Genomic DNA, 18,503 nt, shown 5'->3' on the forward strand with positions numbered 1-18,503 from the left:
TGCCTTTCCTTCAATGTCTTTCTCATCCTGGATGCCGCAGGCCCATTGACTTCCGTCACTCACCCAGCAGGTGCCCCAATAGGGAAAGCGCTGGAGTGCTAGAGAGTTGCCAAGCAAATGTTCATCAGTGCAAAGTCTTCAGCACACGTTTCCTTGTCCGAACTGAATGGGTTAACATATAGTCACCATTTTGATAATTGTAATAACCTGGGTCTTCCCCAGACCAAGAGGTCTCAGCTGGTATCTTACTTCCCCATTATCAGCAGCTGATGCCTTATAAACCATCCAGGTAAGCAACACTTAGTCTCACAATAGAGGTAAGGTGTGTAGTGTGAGGCTGTAGAGTGAAACGAAGAAGATGTCTGACAAGGGAAAGACCCATCTGAACATTGTCATTATTGGCCATGTAGACTCTGGGAAATCCACCACCACTGGTCATCTCATCTACAAGTGTGGTGGGTTTGATCCCAGATCCCTGGAGAAGCTGGAAGCTGCTGCCGGCCAGGTAAGAAAGACTATGGGGTTTTTTTTTATCTGTGCTCTGGCTTGAGGTTGGCACTAGTGACAGATTTCTGGGACATGCTACATTCTCCTATCATGTCTGGTATTTAAGTTGGGTCCAAACTGATGTATGCAGTAGATTCTAGACTGCAATCTTAAGAGGACCCTCATTTGGTCTATGAAAGATTCTTCAGTTTTAAAAGTGCAGGTTTGTCTGTCTATGGAAATGCTTAATGGGGGGGGGGGGGGGGGTAGAAACTCCCTAAACCTGGAGGGTACAAAATATGGTGAGGCTCTGCCAGGGCCGTCCTAATAGCATCATGGGCCCCTGGGCAAAGTAATGCTCTTGGGCCCCTACAATGATGACAGTGCAGGTAAATGGACATCAAGTAGGTAGGAGGCAGACTGCCTCCCCTGTGTATCTTTCACTCTCAGTGCCATCATGGGGCCCCCATTTTCGGGGCAGCGTGGGCTCAAGGACCAGTAGCTTTGGGGAAAGTGCAGGGGCCCCCATGCAGCTGGGGCCCCTGGGCAGTGCCCAGGTGTGCCCTCTAAGACAGCCCTGGGCTCTGCATAGACACCAATTGGCTTCCAGGCAGTGTGTTCCCCAATCTGTTGGAGGATGCAAGACTCAGTGTCTTTTTACTAGGGAGTTTTTTATTTTTCTAACCACTGTCTAGTTCTTTAAAGTGTGTGTGTGTGTGTGTGTGTGTGTGTGTGTGTTTAGCCAAAACTGTTGCTTTGGTTAGACCCTTAAATATCTTTTCTATTTTGGGTAGCCTAAGGGAAGGTTCTAAGTCCTGTTAGCTTTTTGGCCATCGGTGTCCCATTGGGGAGATTTCCCTTCACTTGTCCCATTGCCATACAAGAAGTGTGAGAGAATCCCTGATTGTCACCAGGACTAGTGTCCCCTAAGGGAAGGTTTCCAGCTATTCCTGTTGATGTGACCATGCAAAATTTGGGCTTTTACTTTTGGTGATAATGGCCACCAGGATAAATGGGAGGATGATCCTCTAAATCGGATTCCCTCTCCACTCTTTAATACTTTATTTTCATTGCCTTCGGGTATACTCAATTATATTGATTTGTGTCCCCCTTTGAGATCCATCTATTTATTTGTACTATTGTCACCTGGAAAGGGAAAATACAAAACATTAGTTGCTACAGACCAAAATTTGAGTTGCACCAGGAATAGGTGTCCCCAGGTTAACTGCCTTGAGGTCCAATTCCTGTTCTTCGGAATAGTTCCTCCTTTTATTCCTTGTATGGCCTTGGGACAGAAAAATAATTCCTCAATGGTACACAGGTGGCCAAAGCAAAAACCTTTTGGCTATACCTAATCCAAAGTAAAGGGACTGTTCCGCTCCGCTCAATTGCGACCTGTTGTCCAGTTTAAGGCTTGGCTCTAAGACAATTTTGGTTTCTACGGTAGGTACCAGTGGGGGAGAATTGACTTCCCAGGATGAGAGCATCTCCAACCTATAATAATGTCATTGAAACAATAATTCCTATTGTAATCCTTACATTTCTGTTTCACTGACACAATTTTAGTTTTGGCTTCAACTAATTTTAAGTTCTAGTGACTATGGTTATTGGGGCAAATAGAGGCTCAATGTTCTAAGGTGGGAACACAGACCGCATCGATGAGGGTTTTAATCTTTCCCTACCCTATGCATAAAAACTGCTTTAGATGCACTTTACAAGGAATGTAACTGGGGCTGGCTGTTGGCTAGATTCCATTATTTACTGTCCTGTAGACCCAACCAGAAGGGAGAATATCTCTCTAAAAGCAAGCTACATGCCCTCTTGATCACCAGAACAGGTGACCCAACGAAAGATTTCCACCCCTGTTCTGGTGACCTCTAATCCTCTTTTCGGTCCGAGTGATGCTGGTCATAAATCATGGGGTGGAACTCCAGTGAGGACTAGCAGATCTAACCCAGTGTCACTCTGTCCAAAACTAAAATTCTAGAGTGGTTGTCATAACCTCTGTATATTATAGTGGTTTGTATAAAAAATGTTTTACGTCTAATGGGTGGCGGACAGAACGTGTAATGAGGGGGGACACGTTCTAAATGGTGACATCAGTAAAAATGTGAAACTTTAGAGCCTGCCTTTTGACTGGATTCCAATATTTCCTGTCATGTTTTTGGGACTTGAGGGTTAAAGGCATGGAATTTAATTTTCTATGGATCAAATCCTAGGGGTGGACTGTTAAGCACCCTCCCCCAAACTATCAGTAAAGGCCAACCATGGGTATAAATTGGGCTTCTGCAAGATGTGGTAAGGCTGTTGATGCAAAGGCTGTCCTGGGCAGATTTCAAGATTTCCAGTCCTGTATATTGAAGCACAGATCAGTTGCATTCAAACCAGACATAATATAACGCAGTGGTCATCAACCCTGTCCTCAGGGCTCACTAACAGGCCAGGTTTGCAAGATAACTGAAATGCATCACAGGTGATATCTTTTGCTGCTCAGTGATTGCAGTGTTCTAGTCTGCATCTTCCCAAGGTAATGCATAAAACCTGGCCTGTTAGTGGGCCCTGAGGACAGGGTTGGTGACCACTGATTATAATGGATGTCAAATTGGGGATCCTTTAAGGGGGGGGTAAGCACTCACTTGGTATCTGAGAACAAGTGGGGTATGTGTACCTTGGTTAATGGGTCCTTAAATTTATTGGGAATAGGGGATGCTTGCAACATTTTTCTTGTAATTACTGCCAGAAAATCTATTCTAGATCGGCAAGAGCTCGTTCAAGTTTGCATGGATCCTGGATAAGCTGAAGGTGGAGAGGGAGCGTGGAATCACCATCGATATCTCCCTTTGGAAATTCCAAACCAACAGATATACGATCACCATCATTGATGCTCCTGGACACAGGGACTTCATTAAAAATATGATCACTGGCACATCCCAGGTTTGTGGTTTCTATGGTAATAACAAGGCTTTGGAGTCCTAGGTTCAACTCTTGGGTCCTCTACATGGCATACTTCCACTTGTGCTAGCCAAACTTTGTTGTTTTCTCATGCTCCATGCACACTGGGCTTAAAGTTCCCTTTGGCAGAATAAAATGCTCGCCTACACATGTTTAGGTGTGGTTATGAGGGTTTGGGTTTTTTTTTTCTGCCAGAAAGCTACAATAGCAGACAACCACAAGGGTTTTTTCCTACCTCTAAAGCTTTAGGGATAGGCAAACTTATTAAAGGTTGTGATCAACTTGGACAACTAAGCCCCCAATAAAAACGCAGCATGGTATCCTGCTTCTCTTCATAGCAACCCGTCCTCTGCCCCTTCTCATCATCCATCCCAGTAGTGTCTCCAGCACATGTAGGTGTCAATACTGGATGTAGGGTGGTTAGAGGCCAGTTGCCTTTTCACACATAAGAGCTAGTGATTGGTTGGTAGGACCTCCCCAGCTTTCTAGCAACCAATCACCTGCTTTTTAATGTAAAAAGATAACTCCAGCAGCTCCTGTACTGGGATATGTCCTACGAGGGGGGGGGGGGGGTGTCTAAAGAGAGGATCCTCAAACTACAGCCATCCAGCTGTTGCAGAACTACAAATCCCATGAGGCGTTGTAAAACTGACATTCAGACATGACTAGGCATGATGGGAATTGTAGTTTCTAGAGGGCCATAGTTTGAAGACTCCTGGTCCAAAGGATCAGGAATGCAGGGGGAAGGACCGGAAACACAGGGCTGTGTTCCCGTTCTACCTGTTGGCTGAGCTTAAAATATGCCTCTAGTCATCCTAATGTACATGGACACAGGCAAAACCCAACTTCCTGTAGAAGTGGCATTTAAGCCAGTGTGCATGAACCCTAAGCATTTCTGGCTTGGCTGTAGGTTTTGGGCACACTGGTCCTTCCCCCTAAATCACAACGTTTGTATCTGGAATTCTTCTGTGACAAAGTTTTGGAAATCCACCTCCTATTCAGGTTCTTATATTGTGAATGCCCCATGACGGTTCTAGTGGGCTGTGGCAGATTTGGTGCCCTGAACCTTAAATATCTCACCCAGAGGTCATATAAATACTTGTGTGTTATTTTTTTCTTTTGTGGTGCAGAGGGAGGCAAATTGTGACTGTACAGATTAGTTTATTTTGCAAGCACTAAGGTGTAATTATAGCCAAAACTTTTAGTTTTTCCTAGGGAGAACCCCTGTGCAGTTGTGGGGCTCCATTGATTTCACCTCCATTGTTTTACCAGACAGGAAATGAGGGAAAATCTGAAATAAGAACAGCGAAAAGCTGATGGGAGTTCTAGCATTCTCGTACAACCTTCACTTGTCTAGTGAAAAGGTGTCCCTAGCACGTTGAAGGCAAACCTTGGCACCCCAGATGTTTTGGAACAGTTTCCCATGATGCTCAACTGCAGAGTACCGTATTTATCGCGGTATAACGCGCTCCCGCATATACCGCGCACCCCTATAGTGACCCCGACTCCTGTGGAAATTATTTTTTTTGTACTTAGTTTTGGTGTCTTGCGCGGCGGCCTCGTCGGGTCCGGCGTCCTTCTGCGTCTTCGGGTGTCCTCTTCGGCGGGTCCGGCGTCCTTCTGCGGCTTCGTGTGTCCTTCTGCTGCGGGTCCGGTGTCCTTCTGCGGCGTCCTCGCTCGTTTCCCGCGCCGAGTTTTGAATACTGCGCCGTCATATACCGAGCGCAGTACACTAGGGTATAGTCGGGCGGTCTCAGCAACTTCCGCGCTCACGTCCTGAAAGTACAGGACGTCAGCGCGGGTAGCCGAGCATTGCCGACAATACAGTGTACTGGGCTCTGACACTCGTCTATTGTCGGCAATGCTGGGCTACCCGCGCTGACGTCCTGTACGTCCAGGACGTGAGCGCGGAAGTTGCAGAGACTGCCCGAGTGTACTGCGCTCGGTATATGTCAGCGCAGCATTCAAAACTCGGCGCGGGAAAGCGGTTATCGGCGTATACCGCGATTTTGCCATGATTTTCAGGGCAAAAAAGTGTGCGGTATACGCCGATAAATACGGTACACAAGCATCATGGGGAAACGGTTCCAAAACATCTGGGGTGCCAAGGTTCACCATCACTGCCCTAGGACAATAAGCAACAGCAAACTTCTTCAACATCTTCAAAGCCTGAAGTTCTAACCCCCCCTCCAAAAGTGTGTTAGATACTCTGGGCCCCAACTACATTTGTGCATTATTCAAACTAAATGGAGCACATCGGTTTTTTTATTTTTTATTTTGCAAAGGGGTCATGTGTGGTTTTCATCTATTGTAGCAAATTGGCAGCCCATTCATTCTAAAAGTATGCACCTTGACATAATTGCTTACAGAACTAATGCAGCCACCTCATCAGTTTAGATTTTAATCATCTTCTTGGTTTCAGGCTGATGTGGCTGTGCTGGTGGTTTCTGCCGCAACAGGTGAGTTTGAAGCTGGGGTTTCCAGGAATGGGCAAACCAGAGAACACGCTTTGCTGGCCTACACCATGGGTGTTAAACAGCTCATCGTCTGCGTGAACAAGATGGACATGACCGACCCACCGTACAGCCAAAAGAGGTTTGATGAAGTAGTCAAGAACGTGACTATCTACCTAAAGAAGATTGGCTACAACCCAGCTACCATTCCATTTATCCCTGTGTCTGGGTGGACTGGAGAGAACATATCTGCTCCCAGTCAGAAGGTAATGTATGAATCTGTAGTGTGGTTGCAACCTGGGAGAAAATGGGAGGGTGGGTAGGCTTGCTTTTGTGTGCCCTCTGCACATAATCAATGGGGGTGCTCATGAATATTTATACCAGTAGGGAAGATTTACCATACAACACTCCTGTAACAATAGCTTGGCTATTCACCTATGGACTATCAAAGGCTAATGCCAGAAAGCTTTTTGTGATGGGGTGGGGATGACTTGGTGTTTCAGGTGTGTGTGTGTGGGGTTTTTTTTTTTTTTTTTTCCCTGTCCGTGTCCTATCTTTGAATAACACATGCTCAGTTTTATTTCAAATGTTTTACTTGGTCTTTTAGATGTTTGGTGCCATGTAGCTGTATTCAACTCTCTCCTTTTTCAGATGGTCTGGTTTAAAGGCTGGAAGGTGAAACGAAAAGATACCTTTTCAAAAGGCCAATCTCTACTTGAGGTCATTGACTGCCTTGTTCCCCCAGTGCGTCCAGCCAACAAGCCACTTCGCTTACCCCTACAGGATGTCTATAAAATAGGAGGTGAGATGTCATGCAAGAAAATCATGTCCTAGACATGTGGCCTTTCAGCACCTTCAAATTGAAGTGGCTGCCAATACTTTTCTCACTGATGGGTTAATATTGGTCTCCAGGCTTTTACCATTCAGGCTGGGTTCACACTTGTCCGACAAACGCTCCGACATTAGGAGCTCATGTAGCATGATGTGTTAAGAGAGCTGTCTTAACTGGTCCTACACAAGTCGGTCCGACTTTGAAAATGCTCCCTGTACTACTTTTGGTCCTACATTGATCCTACTTCAGCCCATTGAATATCATTGAAGTCGGACCAAAGTAGGAGCCTTGTCCTAACGATCCAACTTTTGACATCCGACATTGTGATTACAGCAGCAGTAAAAGGAATTTATCTCACTCTGGGATTGTTTTGATTGGTCAAAGAACAAGTCAGACTCTCACAAAGTCGGATCAAAGTAGTATCCTGTTCATGAAAGTAGGATCGATGTAGCAGCGCAAAGTAGGATGAAGTCGTGTAGTATAGTGTGAACCCAGCCTTAGGCCTTTGAGGTGTCTTCAGGCTTTGCACAACTCTTGTATGCTCTTTACATGCCTCCTGTATGCTAACACTGGCTTGTGACAGAGTGCAGAAATTGACAAACGTGATTTGCTGCTGGCTGACCAACTGTAATTGGGACACCAAAATCTTTGTTGCCTAAACAGTTTGGCATAGGGTAGGATCATTAATGGCATCTACCATACTACTTTCCTATTGCCTTAGATTTGGGGGGGCAATCACTATGCATATAAAGTGTGGCAAAAAGTTTGAACACTCCCATCCAGAACAAATGTGTATTAAAAAAAAAAAATACTGTCTGCTGTGCTATGTATTCAGAAACTGAAACCCACCAAATTTGTTGCACCTTATATGGTCAAATGTTTGTGGATGTCAGGCTCTACACCATGACTAAAGACACGTAACACCTCTATAAATTCAGTTTAGGGGTATCCAGTGAAGGGTAATCCCAGTGATACAAATGGTTACACAATATTGCTTTCTAACCATGTTGAACTGAGGAAGGCTATTTTTGGTTGCACAAATGATGAGGTTGGTGTTGAGCTAGAGTGGCTTGCATTGAGCCCTGCTACCAATTTTGGAATGATTGCCAGGCAGGGCTCTTCACCAAACCTCAGTATCTGACCACACAAGTTTTTGGCTGCATGGGCACAAATTCCCATTGATGCACAATCTTATCGCAAGTTTTCCAGGAAGCAAAAAAGGGCAACTCTATTGATGCCCATTGTTTTTGAAACGACATGTGTAACCTATAGGTGTGATGGCCAGTTATCTGCAAAACTTGGCCCATATCACCCTCCAATTACATAGATTTAACAAATCTCCCACTGGTGAATGGGCACAGCCAAGTGGGCATTCATGCCCCTATAACATCCATATAACTAAATGGCAATTGGTGTCCCAATAACATCCATATAATTCTAGCTGTGCCACAAAATTCAGGATGCAAGCAGCAGCTGCATCCTCTATTTATTTCAAATTGACTTTTCTGATTGCAGTGCGAAGGGGCACTGTGCGCAGCTTCATATCCTGGTATATGGTCATACCATACATCTTTGTACCTTCTGCAAATGGATCGGTTTAAAAAGTAAAATCCAGTTTGGGGTCGTGAAGTGGTTTAAAAGTTCATATGAAACTGCAAATGTAAAACGGCGTGCCCCCAAGAGCCTCAATTTAATGACTCGGTCCAATGGGAAGGTCCAGCATTCAGAGTGGCAGATTCAATTGCATTTATTTTCTAGGAGTATGCAATGTGATCTCCCTTATGCAGGTCTGCTAAACATTGCATCTCTGTATGTGGATATTTTTTTTTTTTTCTAAAATTAGATTTCCTGATTTGAGGCACTGTAAATGGAGCCTCTGGATGGCTAAATTGGCAGTACCCAGAATTCCAGGAAATGGAGGGAGACGGATCCATCTGCCCTTTAGGGGGGAAGGGAAGAAAAAACTGTGTATAGGGAGGAAAATCTAAGCCATGTAGTGCTATAAAGCTCGGTTATAGGAATCTGTTTGGTAGATTACCAATACGAAACATTTCTAAAGGTGTCTTTTCGTTATTAGCAGTTGGCTCTTGGGATATACTGTCCATGTAATACAATCTTGACTAAAGTTTTTTTTTTTTTTTTTTTTTTTTTTTTTGCGCAATTTCTTTATTTTGCAACTGCTTGTAGATCAACTGCTTGCACTCCTGTCTCCTACTAGGCATTGGTACAGTTCCTGTAGGTAAAATCGAGACTGGGATTCTGAAGCCAGGGATGACCATCTCCTTTGCACCCTCAAACTTCACTGCAGAAGTAAAATCTATTGAGATGCACCATCAGCCTCTGGAGACGGCCTTCCCTGGGTACAACATTGGCTTCAATGTGAAGAATATTGCTGTGAAGAGTCTGAAACGTGGAAATGTTGCTGGGAACTCAAAGAGTGACCCACCTACCGAGGCCACCAGCTTCATAGCACAGGTATGCTGCAGTGTTGAGTTCCTTAAAATGTAGCCCAAAACATAACGGTACCCTAGAATGGTTTGTGCACAACACCCATGTGAGGGACAAGAGGCATGGATGTAGATGTAGAGTGATCTCAAAGGGGACTACATGGTGCTTCATTCCCTCAGGCCATGCAAATGCGAAACTTAAGAACAACTTGTTCACAAAGAATGCAAAAAGCTTAGGGAGCATGGTAGCCAAGCTATAGGCCAGTGATGGTGAACCTTGGCACCCCAGATGTGTTAGAAAAACATTTCCCATGATGCTCATGCACTCTTCGGTATAGTTAGGCATCATGGGAAATCTAGTTCCAAAACATCTGGGGTGCCAAGGTTCGCCATCACTGCTATAGGTATTCAAATATTACTTTTGTAAATATAATTTAAAACAACCATGAATAGATAACTGCTTGCTCTTAAATCTGCAAAATGTATTGCTTCTCTATAAGACACAATATCCAGACAGCAAATGTTAGCGTTAACATCTGCTGTCTGGATGTGGTCTTTTATGGAGAATCAATACATTTCACACCTTATTTTTACTCATTTAAAACATTCCTTTACTGATCACTGTAGTTGGGTGTATAACCTCAATTTGTTTTTGCTTGGAAAGGAGGGGTTGGATTACTGCAAGGTAGGTATGTACTGTGAGTGATTAGATTGTTGGTAACACCAGCCACAGGATGGACTGTAAGTGTCTAAGATTGCAGTGCCATGTCCTGAATAAATTGGGACAACAGCTGTTAAAAATACAGAACAAATTGACTTTATAGGCACCAATTATAAAAATACAAATTTATTAACCTATAACCCGCGAAGGTTTGTTAAAGAAGAAAACACATACAGTACTTAAAAGAACAGCAGTAGAAACTGCAGAAACCATATATTGATCAAATAAAGGTCTAGAAAGAGTCAACACATCTCACAAGGGACGTGAATAACTAATGCATGATATCTGTTGGCTAACAGTTGTCATATCATGCATTAGTTCACGTCCCTTGTGAGATGTGTTGACTTTTTCTGGACCTTTATTTGATCAATATATGGTCTCTGCAGTTTCTACTGCTGTTTTTAATTTTATGTACTGTGGTCTGTCCCTCCTGGGGCATTCACCCTCTGCTGTGGTACTCTTCACGATAAAAAAGGAAATCTAAAATGTTAGTGGTGGGGAAGATGGTCCATCTACAAATGGGCACAAATGTTCTTGTTACAACTTAAATTGGAATCCACTTTTGGGGGAGATTTATGCACTTTTAGTCCCAGGGCAGGAAGTGAAATCAAGCAAGAAAAAACAGGAACCCCCTTATGTATCTGTCTTGCCAGGTTTACCTTGTGTCTATCCAACCTGCATTGGCAAGTATGTTGAAATCGCTCCCTGTTCATTGGCTGTTCTGGGCCAAAAGAGTGGCGTACTGTAACAAGGGTGAAGGTCGCATGTTCTGCGTACTTGGAAGTGCTGATTGTGGTCCTACAAAGCAGGGCGTGGGGGGAGGTCCTAGAGACGCTTTGTCTGGAATGGACAAGGTGACACCCCTAACTTGTACACAAACATGGTGTGTAGCCAAATGGTGAGTTCCTGCAAACTACTGCCGAGTGTCCTGGATGGATAGATTCATGCTCTGTCTTGGGACTCATTGCATATACAATGATGAAGTGTCAGTTTTCACCACTCAAGTATATTTATTAGCAAGTTCAGTATCTCAATGGTGACCTTTTTTAGAGTACTGGATGTTTCCAACTTCCATGCATCTCTGAGAAAGGAAAATTGGACAGCTGCACTTCCACAAAAACCTTAAAGGTGGCCTTTTAATAGTAAAAAGAAATGGAGCACTACAAAACACAGCAGACAGTGGGGTGTATAGCTATACTGTCTGCTGTGTTTTGTAGTGCTTCATTTCTTTTTACTATTCAAGGCCACCTTAAGGGTTTTTGTGGAAGTGCGGCTGTCCAATTTTTTCCGTTCTCATTTTTGCTCCATGCATTGCCTGCACCCATGCTTCTGAGAGGACATTGATTGGATTGCATAGTGCACTCACCTGGAGCGGCAGTTCCCCCCCCCTTCATCTCTGACAGGAAGTGAAGGTAAATCTTGCCAAAGGGATACAAAGCACAAAATAGTTTTAACCTTTCCATTATATAAACCACTTTCCTCTCTGTATATTTCTATTTTACAGTTCAATGAGCGTGTCCTAAATTGTGTCTTGTAGGTGATTATTCTCAACCATCCTGGTTTTATTAAAGCTGGCTACTCCCCAGTCATAGACTGCCACACAAGCCACACGACCTGCCAGTTTTCCGAGTTGCAGGTGAAGATTGATCGTAGATCAGGCAAAAAACTGGAAGATGACCCAGCAACGCTGAAATCGGGAGATGCTGCAATTGTCAAGCTGAAGCCTATCAAACCATTCTGTGTGGAGAGATTTTATGACTATCCTCCACTAGGTGAGTACCCGGTTCTGTATTATGCCAACTTGTGGTGTAGGAAAACATTTGGCACAAAACTGATTAAAAACTGCTAAGGGGTATGTGATTATGCATAATCGCCTGCACTGAGGTCAAGAACGCCTAGCCTACTGATTGAAGAATATGCACTGAAACATCCTACGGCTATCTCACTCTTCAGTTGAGTGCTGTTTTGCAATCTTTAGGGGGGTTATTATAAAGGGCAAATTCAAAACTACATGTTTGCATGGCAGTAAATGCAGGTTTTAATGACTTGTCGGACAATTTTGAAATTTTCACATGTAAAATAAATTTACTAGAAAATTGCAGAACCCCCCCCCCCAACCTTTTCTGAAAGCTGGGTCCTGGAAAATAAAAAGGTGGCTGTTGCAGCCCTTTATCAAGTGCAAATTGTCAGGGAAAAATAGTAATAGAATTGCTGCTCTCACTCAGATGTTTGCAATACCTGTGGAGCAATCAGTTAGAGTCGGTTCACACTGGGGCGACTTGGGATCCGACTTGAAGTCTGCAAGTCGTCGCGCTGTCGAGAAAAACAATGCAAGTGAATGGGAGCGGTGTTAATACACACGACTCGAGTCGCTCCGACTTCAAAAGAAGTTCCTGTACTACTTCAATCCGACTTGTAGGCGATTTGTACCCATTGATTTCAATGGAAGTCGCCTCCAAGTCTGATCACTGTCTTAACTGAAGCGACTTTCCAGGAAGATAACATACATTTCTCAGGCAAACCCCTCCCTCCCACAGAGCTGATTGTTGTTTGGCCACTGGAAAGTGTTTTGTCGACGACTTCAAGTCGTGTTGTAAATCGCCCCAGATCGCCCTGTGGTTCATGCTCAAGTCGTGTCGGAGTCTCCTCTGAAAGTCACGCTGGAAGTAGTGTCGCCCTAGTGTGAACCAACTCTTAATGTATGTGTGCTGGACCTATTGGACCCCTGTGATTTCCCCCACCCTTCAAAGCAACTGAGAACTGGTTATCAGGTGGCTACTTTCCTGGCCATTACAGACTGGGAATGGTGAGGGCGGGGGGGGAGGTTCCCAGAAGCCACACAACCCTCATGTAAAGAGGAATCTGCCTAGGTTGAGGCTGCTTCCACTCTTTACTTGAGGGTTATATAATGTGGCACTCCGGTCAACTTTTGCTTCCTCATTGACTTCTATGGAGTGGAGGCATGGTCTTTCCCTGCATGACCGCCAGTAGTCAGCATATAAGGGCCTACTAGAGCCTGATGCAGCACACTTAATTTATTTTTATGGTTACACAGTGAGCCCAGGAATGATGGCTCTCAAACCATAAGTAACCATAGTTTCTCCAGGTTCATTCATCAGCAGGACTACCTGGAGAGTTCTGATTTTAAAGAATATAGCCTCTACGACAGTGATTGCAAACGGCTGACCCATGACTTTTTTGCCTCTTATGACTGCTCTAACATGTTCATTCTCTACCCCAAATGAGAAAAGGCTAGTTGTGTTAACCTTTAACCAAGACTTGACTCCTAAAGTTGAGGCTTGGTTACCCGAAACTAGTGTCCAGTTCTTTGTGGAACAGATCTTATCTTGGTAGATTGCCATCCATCTACGGAACATTCTCTACTGATCTTCACAATAAGATGGTGCTACCACAACCACCAGCTGGGAATTTGCTTGCTGCTTTTTTTTTTTTTTTTTTTTTTTTTAAAGGTGGCCATTCAATCTCCAAAGGATTAGTGTGATATTTGAGTTTGTGTGTATGGGTCTATTGTAATGGCATGCAATTTGGTTTGCAGGGAGATTTGCAGCTCGGGACTTGAAGCAAACCGTTGCTGTGGGGGTTGTGAAATCGGTGGAAAGAAAAGCGAGAAGACAGGCCCAGAAACCCATCCCAGTCAACTGAGGAATTAAACTGTTCTGTGTCAAATATATATATATTTTTTCTTTATGCAATGCAGTAGATAAAGCTGCTAATACAGTGACAAAACTGAATTTATGTTAAACCTTTTTAATAAAATTCACAGCAAGCAGTATGTGGTCTTGGTCTGTCTTGTCATGCAAATGATTTTTGTGTGCAGTTTTTTTTTTCTCTACAACATTGTGCTTACACAAGGCATCAAATGTAAGGGGAATTAAAAAAAAAAAAAAAAAAAAAATTGTAGTAAAGGCTATTGTGTTCCTGGAATTTTTAAAATTCCAGGCTATTAAGCTTGTCGGGCATTAGGATAGTCAAATCATTCATTCAACTTTCATTCAACTTGTGTAATGTTCAACTATTTGTAGCTAATTGCCTATATCTCACTTAATTCAATCCCTATTGAATTTGAGGCAGATGCCCAAGAACATGATGGGAGGTATGAAAGTTTATGGAACCACCCTGATTAAATCCATCCTATGGTACCAAGATGCCTTCAACTGATGTTGATCCTTTTTTTGCCTTGTGTGGCTAAAGGAGTAAAATGCTGGGTTAGAGATATTAAATGATCCTGTTTTTTTTTTTGGCTATAGTTTACCTCAGGGGTTGACAAATTTGCTTGGAATCTAGGAGCCAGAAAACGCGCCCCATCCCGAGGAGCTTGCGCGCAGAAGTTAACACATGCGTGAGCAGCGCCCGCATATGTAAACGGTGTTCAAACCACACACGAGGTATCGCCGTGATTGGTAGAGCGAGAGCAATAATTCTAGCCCTAGACCTCCTCTGTCTCAAAACATGCAACCTGTAGAGTGTTTTTTTTTTTTTTTTTTTTTTTTTTTACATGCCGCCTAGAGATTTTAAAGGGTAAAAGTTGACGCCATTCCACGAGCGGACGTAATTTTGAAGTGTGACATGTTGGGTATCAATTTACTCGGTGTAACATTATCTTTCATAATATTTAAAAAAAAAATGGTGATAACTTTACTGTTAAATGTAATTTTTTTTTCCCCAAAAAAAGTGTGCTTGCAAGACCGCTGCGCAAATACGGAGTGACAAAGTATTGCAACAATCGCCATTTTATTCTCTAGGGTGATACAAAATATATATAATGTTTGGGGGTTCTAATTGGAGGGAAGAAGATGGCAGTGAAAGTAGTGTGAAATGACATTAGAATTGCTGTTTAACTTGTAATACCAACGGCCACCGCTAGATGGCGCCAGCTTGCACATCTGGTGGTAATAACTTGTAATACCAACTGCTCACCACCAGATGGCACCAACTCACACAAAAAAACAAGTCGCCAGGACCCTATTTCTAGTCGCCATGGCGACCGGGATTTGTCGAGCCCTGGTTTACCTACTCCTAGGGCCATTTTTCTCTGGTAAAGCAGAAAAGCCAGACACCCCCCCCCCCCCCCCCCCTCAACTGAGTTGTCTGGTTGCACATAATAAAAATTCTTGGTAGGTTGACCAAGAATAATTCCAGGCATTGACATGTGAAATACCTTTGTCGTGGCCGCTGGAAATCACTGAAGTACACTAGTGGTCTCAGGGATGCTGTGTGCCAAGCCTTATGAACAGTCAGCCGCCTGGCCTAGGTGCCATTCAGAAAAATGCAAAGCATTCCCTGATTGGATGAGGTACAGAGGCAGGATGGTGACATGCTTTGCATTCATAAAAACAAAAACAAAGCATTCTCTGAATGGCAGCTGACTACCTGTGTTCACTATGCAGGAGCAGCTGCTCAGCATGTGACCCAGAAGCAAGTGGAAGGCCACTAAATTGGCAGTGTTTACTTCAGTTCCAGTAGCCTTGACCAGATATGTCATACAGAGTTGCACTGCAGTGGTGCGCTGGCAGGATGCTCAAAAACATCCTGCAAGCGATATCTTTGAGGCACTGTAGGAGGTGTGTGTGTATACACCACTCCTAAAGCACCCCTGCCCATTGAAATCGATGGGCTGAACTGCAGAGGCACTTTACCCTTTTTCAGCCACTAGTGGGGGTAAAAAACATCCTGCTAGCGGCCAAATAGTACTGATAAATGGCAGCGTTTTACCGCTGGCAGCACACCGCTCCAGTGTGAAAGTAGCCTTAAACCATCTGCATGTTACAATAAAATTTGGATTTTTATATATATATATATAACTTTTTTTTTTTAAAAGGGCTTTCTTTAGGGCACTTATATTTTAGTCATGGCTTTCTATCCTGTAAGGGGGTGATCTATGGGAGGAGCTCATGTGATCAGGGGGGGGAGGAAATATGCAAATTGTATTTGGGCATGTTTATACATGAAGGCAGTGTGTTTGGACATTGCTTAACCACTTCAATGACGTCCACAAAGGACCTCTACCATTCAGAGTAGACGTCCTGGGCTTTGTGGGGGGGATATCTGAATGATGCCTGCAGCTAGAGGCATCATTCAGATATCCTTCTCTTCTGCCGGCGATTCTGCACAGCGTAAGAATGATCATAGTGGCGGTTCCACCGCTAGATTGTTCTTACAGGCGGCGGGAGGGGACATTCTCCGCCATCCAGTGCTTCTCCGGGCTCTCCCGTGCCATCGGGGGCCCGGAGAACGAATCGTCTGGCGCTGGCAGGAAGCATAGAGATGACTGGTGAGATGGTCACCAGTCATCTCTATGACCGTCGGAGGACCCGGGCGCGATGTGATGACGTCACGCCCGGGTCCCCGTAAGTAAACAAAGCTGCGGCTGCTAAGCAACTGTAATCATGAGATCGGTGATTTTTTTTTTTTTCACCGATTTCATGCTTTCCAGCCTGGAGGAGAGATGTGGGGTCTTATTGACGACCCCCATCTCTCCATAAAGAGTACCTGTCACACACATTACTATTACAAGGGATGTTTACATTCCTTGTAATAGGAATAAAAGTGATAAATAAAATAAAAGAAGCGAACGCACACGCAAATCCCGCCGACATATATAAACGCCATTTAAACCACATATGTGAGGTATCGCCGCGTGCGTTGAGTGCCAGCAACAATTCTAGCACTAGATCTCCTCTGTAAATCTAAACTGGTAACTTGTAAAAAATTTCAAAGCGTTGCCTATGGAGATTTTTAAGTACCGAAGCTTGGCACCATTCCATGAGTGTGTGCAATTTTAAAGCGTGACATGTTAGGTATCTATTTACTCGGTGTAACATCATCGTTCATATTTTACAAAAAAATTGGTTTAACTTTACGGTTTTGTTTAATTCATGAAACAATTTTTTTCCAAAAAAAGGCGTTTGAAAAATTATTGCGCAAATACTGTGCAAGATAAAACGTTTCAATGACCGTTGTTTTATTCCCTAGGGTGTCTGCTAAAAAAACATATATAATGTTTGGGGGTTCTGCGTAATTTTCTAGCAAAAAAATTATGATTTGTACATGTAGGAGAGAAGTGCCAGAATAGGCCTGGTATGGAGGTGTGTGTATAAAAGCCCGGTATGGAAGTGGCTAAAAAAATCTGTATAGTGTCTTGGGTGCCCCATGTGACTACTCCTGCAGAGGCCCAAAGGTTGCAATGGACAGCAGAGGTCCACTGTTTTTCTATTTGAATAAGTGGGAGGAGCTCTGGCAGTGAAATTATTGAAGAAAATATCACTCAGATTGCTTTCATGTGTTTAATATTTAGATCGTAAAAAAAAAAAAATACTGCTGCAAGTCTTTCCCATAAACTGCACAGTGCCCCTGTCTGACAATCCTTGAGCTTCCCTGCAGGAGTGCCACAGGTGAAACTAAGTTCTTGGCTTCTATAGAATTTGGAGCATAAAGAGTGGCGATGTTGAATGTTGCCACTCTGAATAGGAAACTGCCAGCATCACCAACCAAAAAATGGACTTTCAACAGACCACAAGCAGATATAATTTTACATCTTAATTTCAGGCTCTGTATTTTGGTGACACTAAATGCTGGCCATTTAATCACGTGATCTCCAGCCAATTTGTTTTTGTTTTTAATTAGCTGATCACACACCATCTCCATTCACTATACTTATTCCTTATCAAAATTATACAAAAAAGTGCAGCGCAAATGAAACGATATTAAATACAATATTCGGAGTAGATCCATGAATATTAATGCATGTAGCAAGTGAACAAACCCTTCCTTATCAAAAGTGTGTTACTCAGAGGTAATGTATAGCAGCTTTGTATATATTATGGCCAGGACTAGCAAAAGGTTGTGTTCTCTCTATCCTTCACCCCCATTTGCCAGGTATATACCACCACAGCAATTCCTAAAAAGCCAGCTACTTAAAGGGGGTTTGTAGACATTCATGTTTTTTCACCGTATTGCATCCTATGCATTAAGGTGAAAAACCTCTTGCAGTCACTGTGCCGCCCCCCCCGCCTCTCGTTTTACTTACCTGAGCCCCAAATATCTGTGGGTGTGTAATCTCACACTGCTTCCCCCCCCCCCCCCCAGGTCGTATCGGCTCTACATTGGATGATGGCAGTGGGAGCCAATGGCTACGCTGCTGTCAATCAATTATGTGGGTCGAGTCATACAATAGGCATCTATAGACTGATTGAATGGCACGGGATCACACCCACAAGTTAACCCCCTCGGGAGACAGCTTCTCAGGAGGGAGGGGCCAATGTGGGACCCCACAAGGACTATCAGGGCCACTCTGAAGCGCACAGAGGTGATTAAGTTCGCATGTGTTGCGCTATATAAGTTTTCATTCATTCACTCTGTGTAAAATGAACTGCACAGTGGAGGTAAGTATTTTTTTCTTTTTTTAAACACGGGAATCTTTAAGCTGAACTGACACCTAAATGACTCCCACCTGCACCAACAACTCAGAAAGCTCCATACAAAGTATGACTTGGAGGAAAATAAACTTCCATGCTTTATTTTAAAGACCCCAAAATACTGTCTGTAGGGGCCCCCCCCCCTCTTGCATGGCTACGTTAGCCCAGGAATACTTG

At 43.7% G+C, this 18,503-nt stretch overlaps 1 protein-coding gene across 1 annotated transcript; it reads left to right on the forward strand.

The window, feature by feature from the left end:
* Positions 1-291: 291 nt before the first annotated feature.
* LOC120941531 (elongation factor 1-alpha) lies at positions 292-13,578 on the forward strand. The gene is made up of 7 exons (XM_040354974.1): positions 292-505; positions 3,241-3,420; positions 5,861-6,157; positions 6,543-6,693; positions 8,942-9,198; positions 11,429-11,663; positions 13,448-13,578. Exons 1-7 carry the CDS (start codon positions 359-361, stop codon positions 13,552-13,554), a joined length of 1,374 nt encoding a protein of 457 aa, XP_040210908.1. The 5' UTR covers positions 292-358; the 3' UTR covers positions 13,555-13,578.
* Positions 13,579-18,503: the final 4,925 nt, after the last annotated feature.

Source organism: Rana temporaria, chromosome 5, assembly GCF_905171775.1.
Source record: "Rana temporaria chromosome 5, aRanTem1.1, whole genome shotgun sequence".
NCBI lineage: Eukaryota > Metazoa > Chordata > Amphibia > Anura > Ranidae > Rana > Rana temporaria.

Coding starts and splice junctions, on each gene's coding strand:
- LOC120941531 (XM_040354974.1), top strand. CDS start 359: ATGTCTGACAAGGGAAAGACCCATCTGAACATTGTCATTATTGGCCAT. Junction 506..3,240: donor TGGAAGCTGCTGCCGGCCAG/GTAAGAAAGACT, acceptor AATCTATTCTAG/ATCGGCAAGAGCTCGTTCAA. Junction 11,664..13,447: donor TTATGACTATCCTCCACTAG/GTGAGTACCCGG, acceptor TTTGGTTTGCAG/GGAGATTTGCAGCTCGGGAC.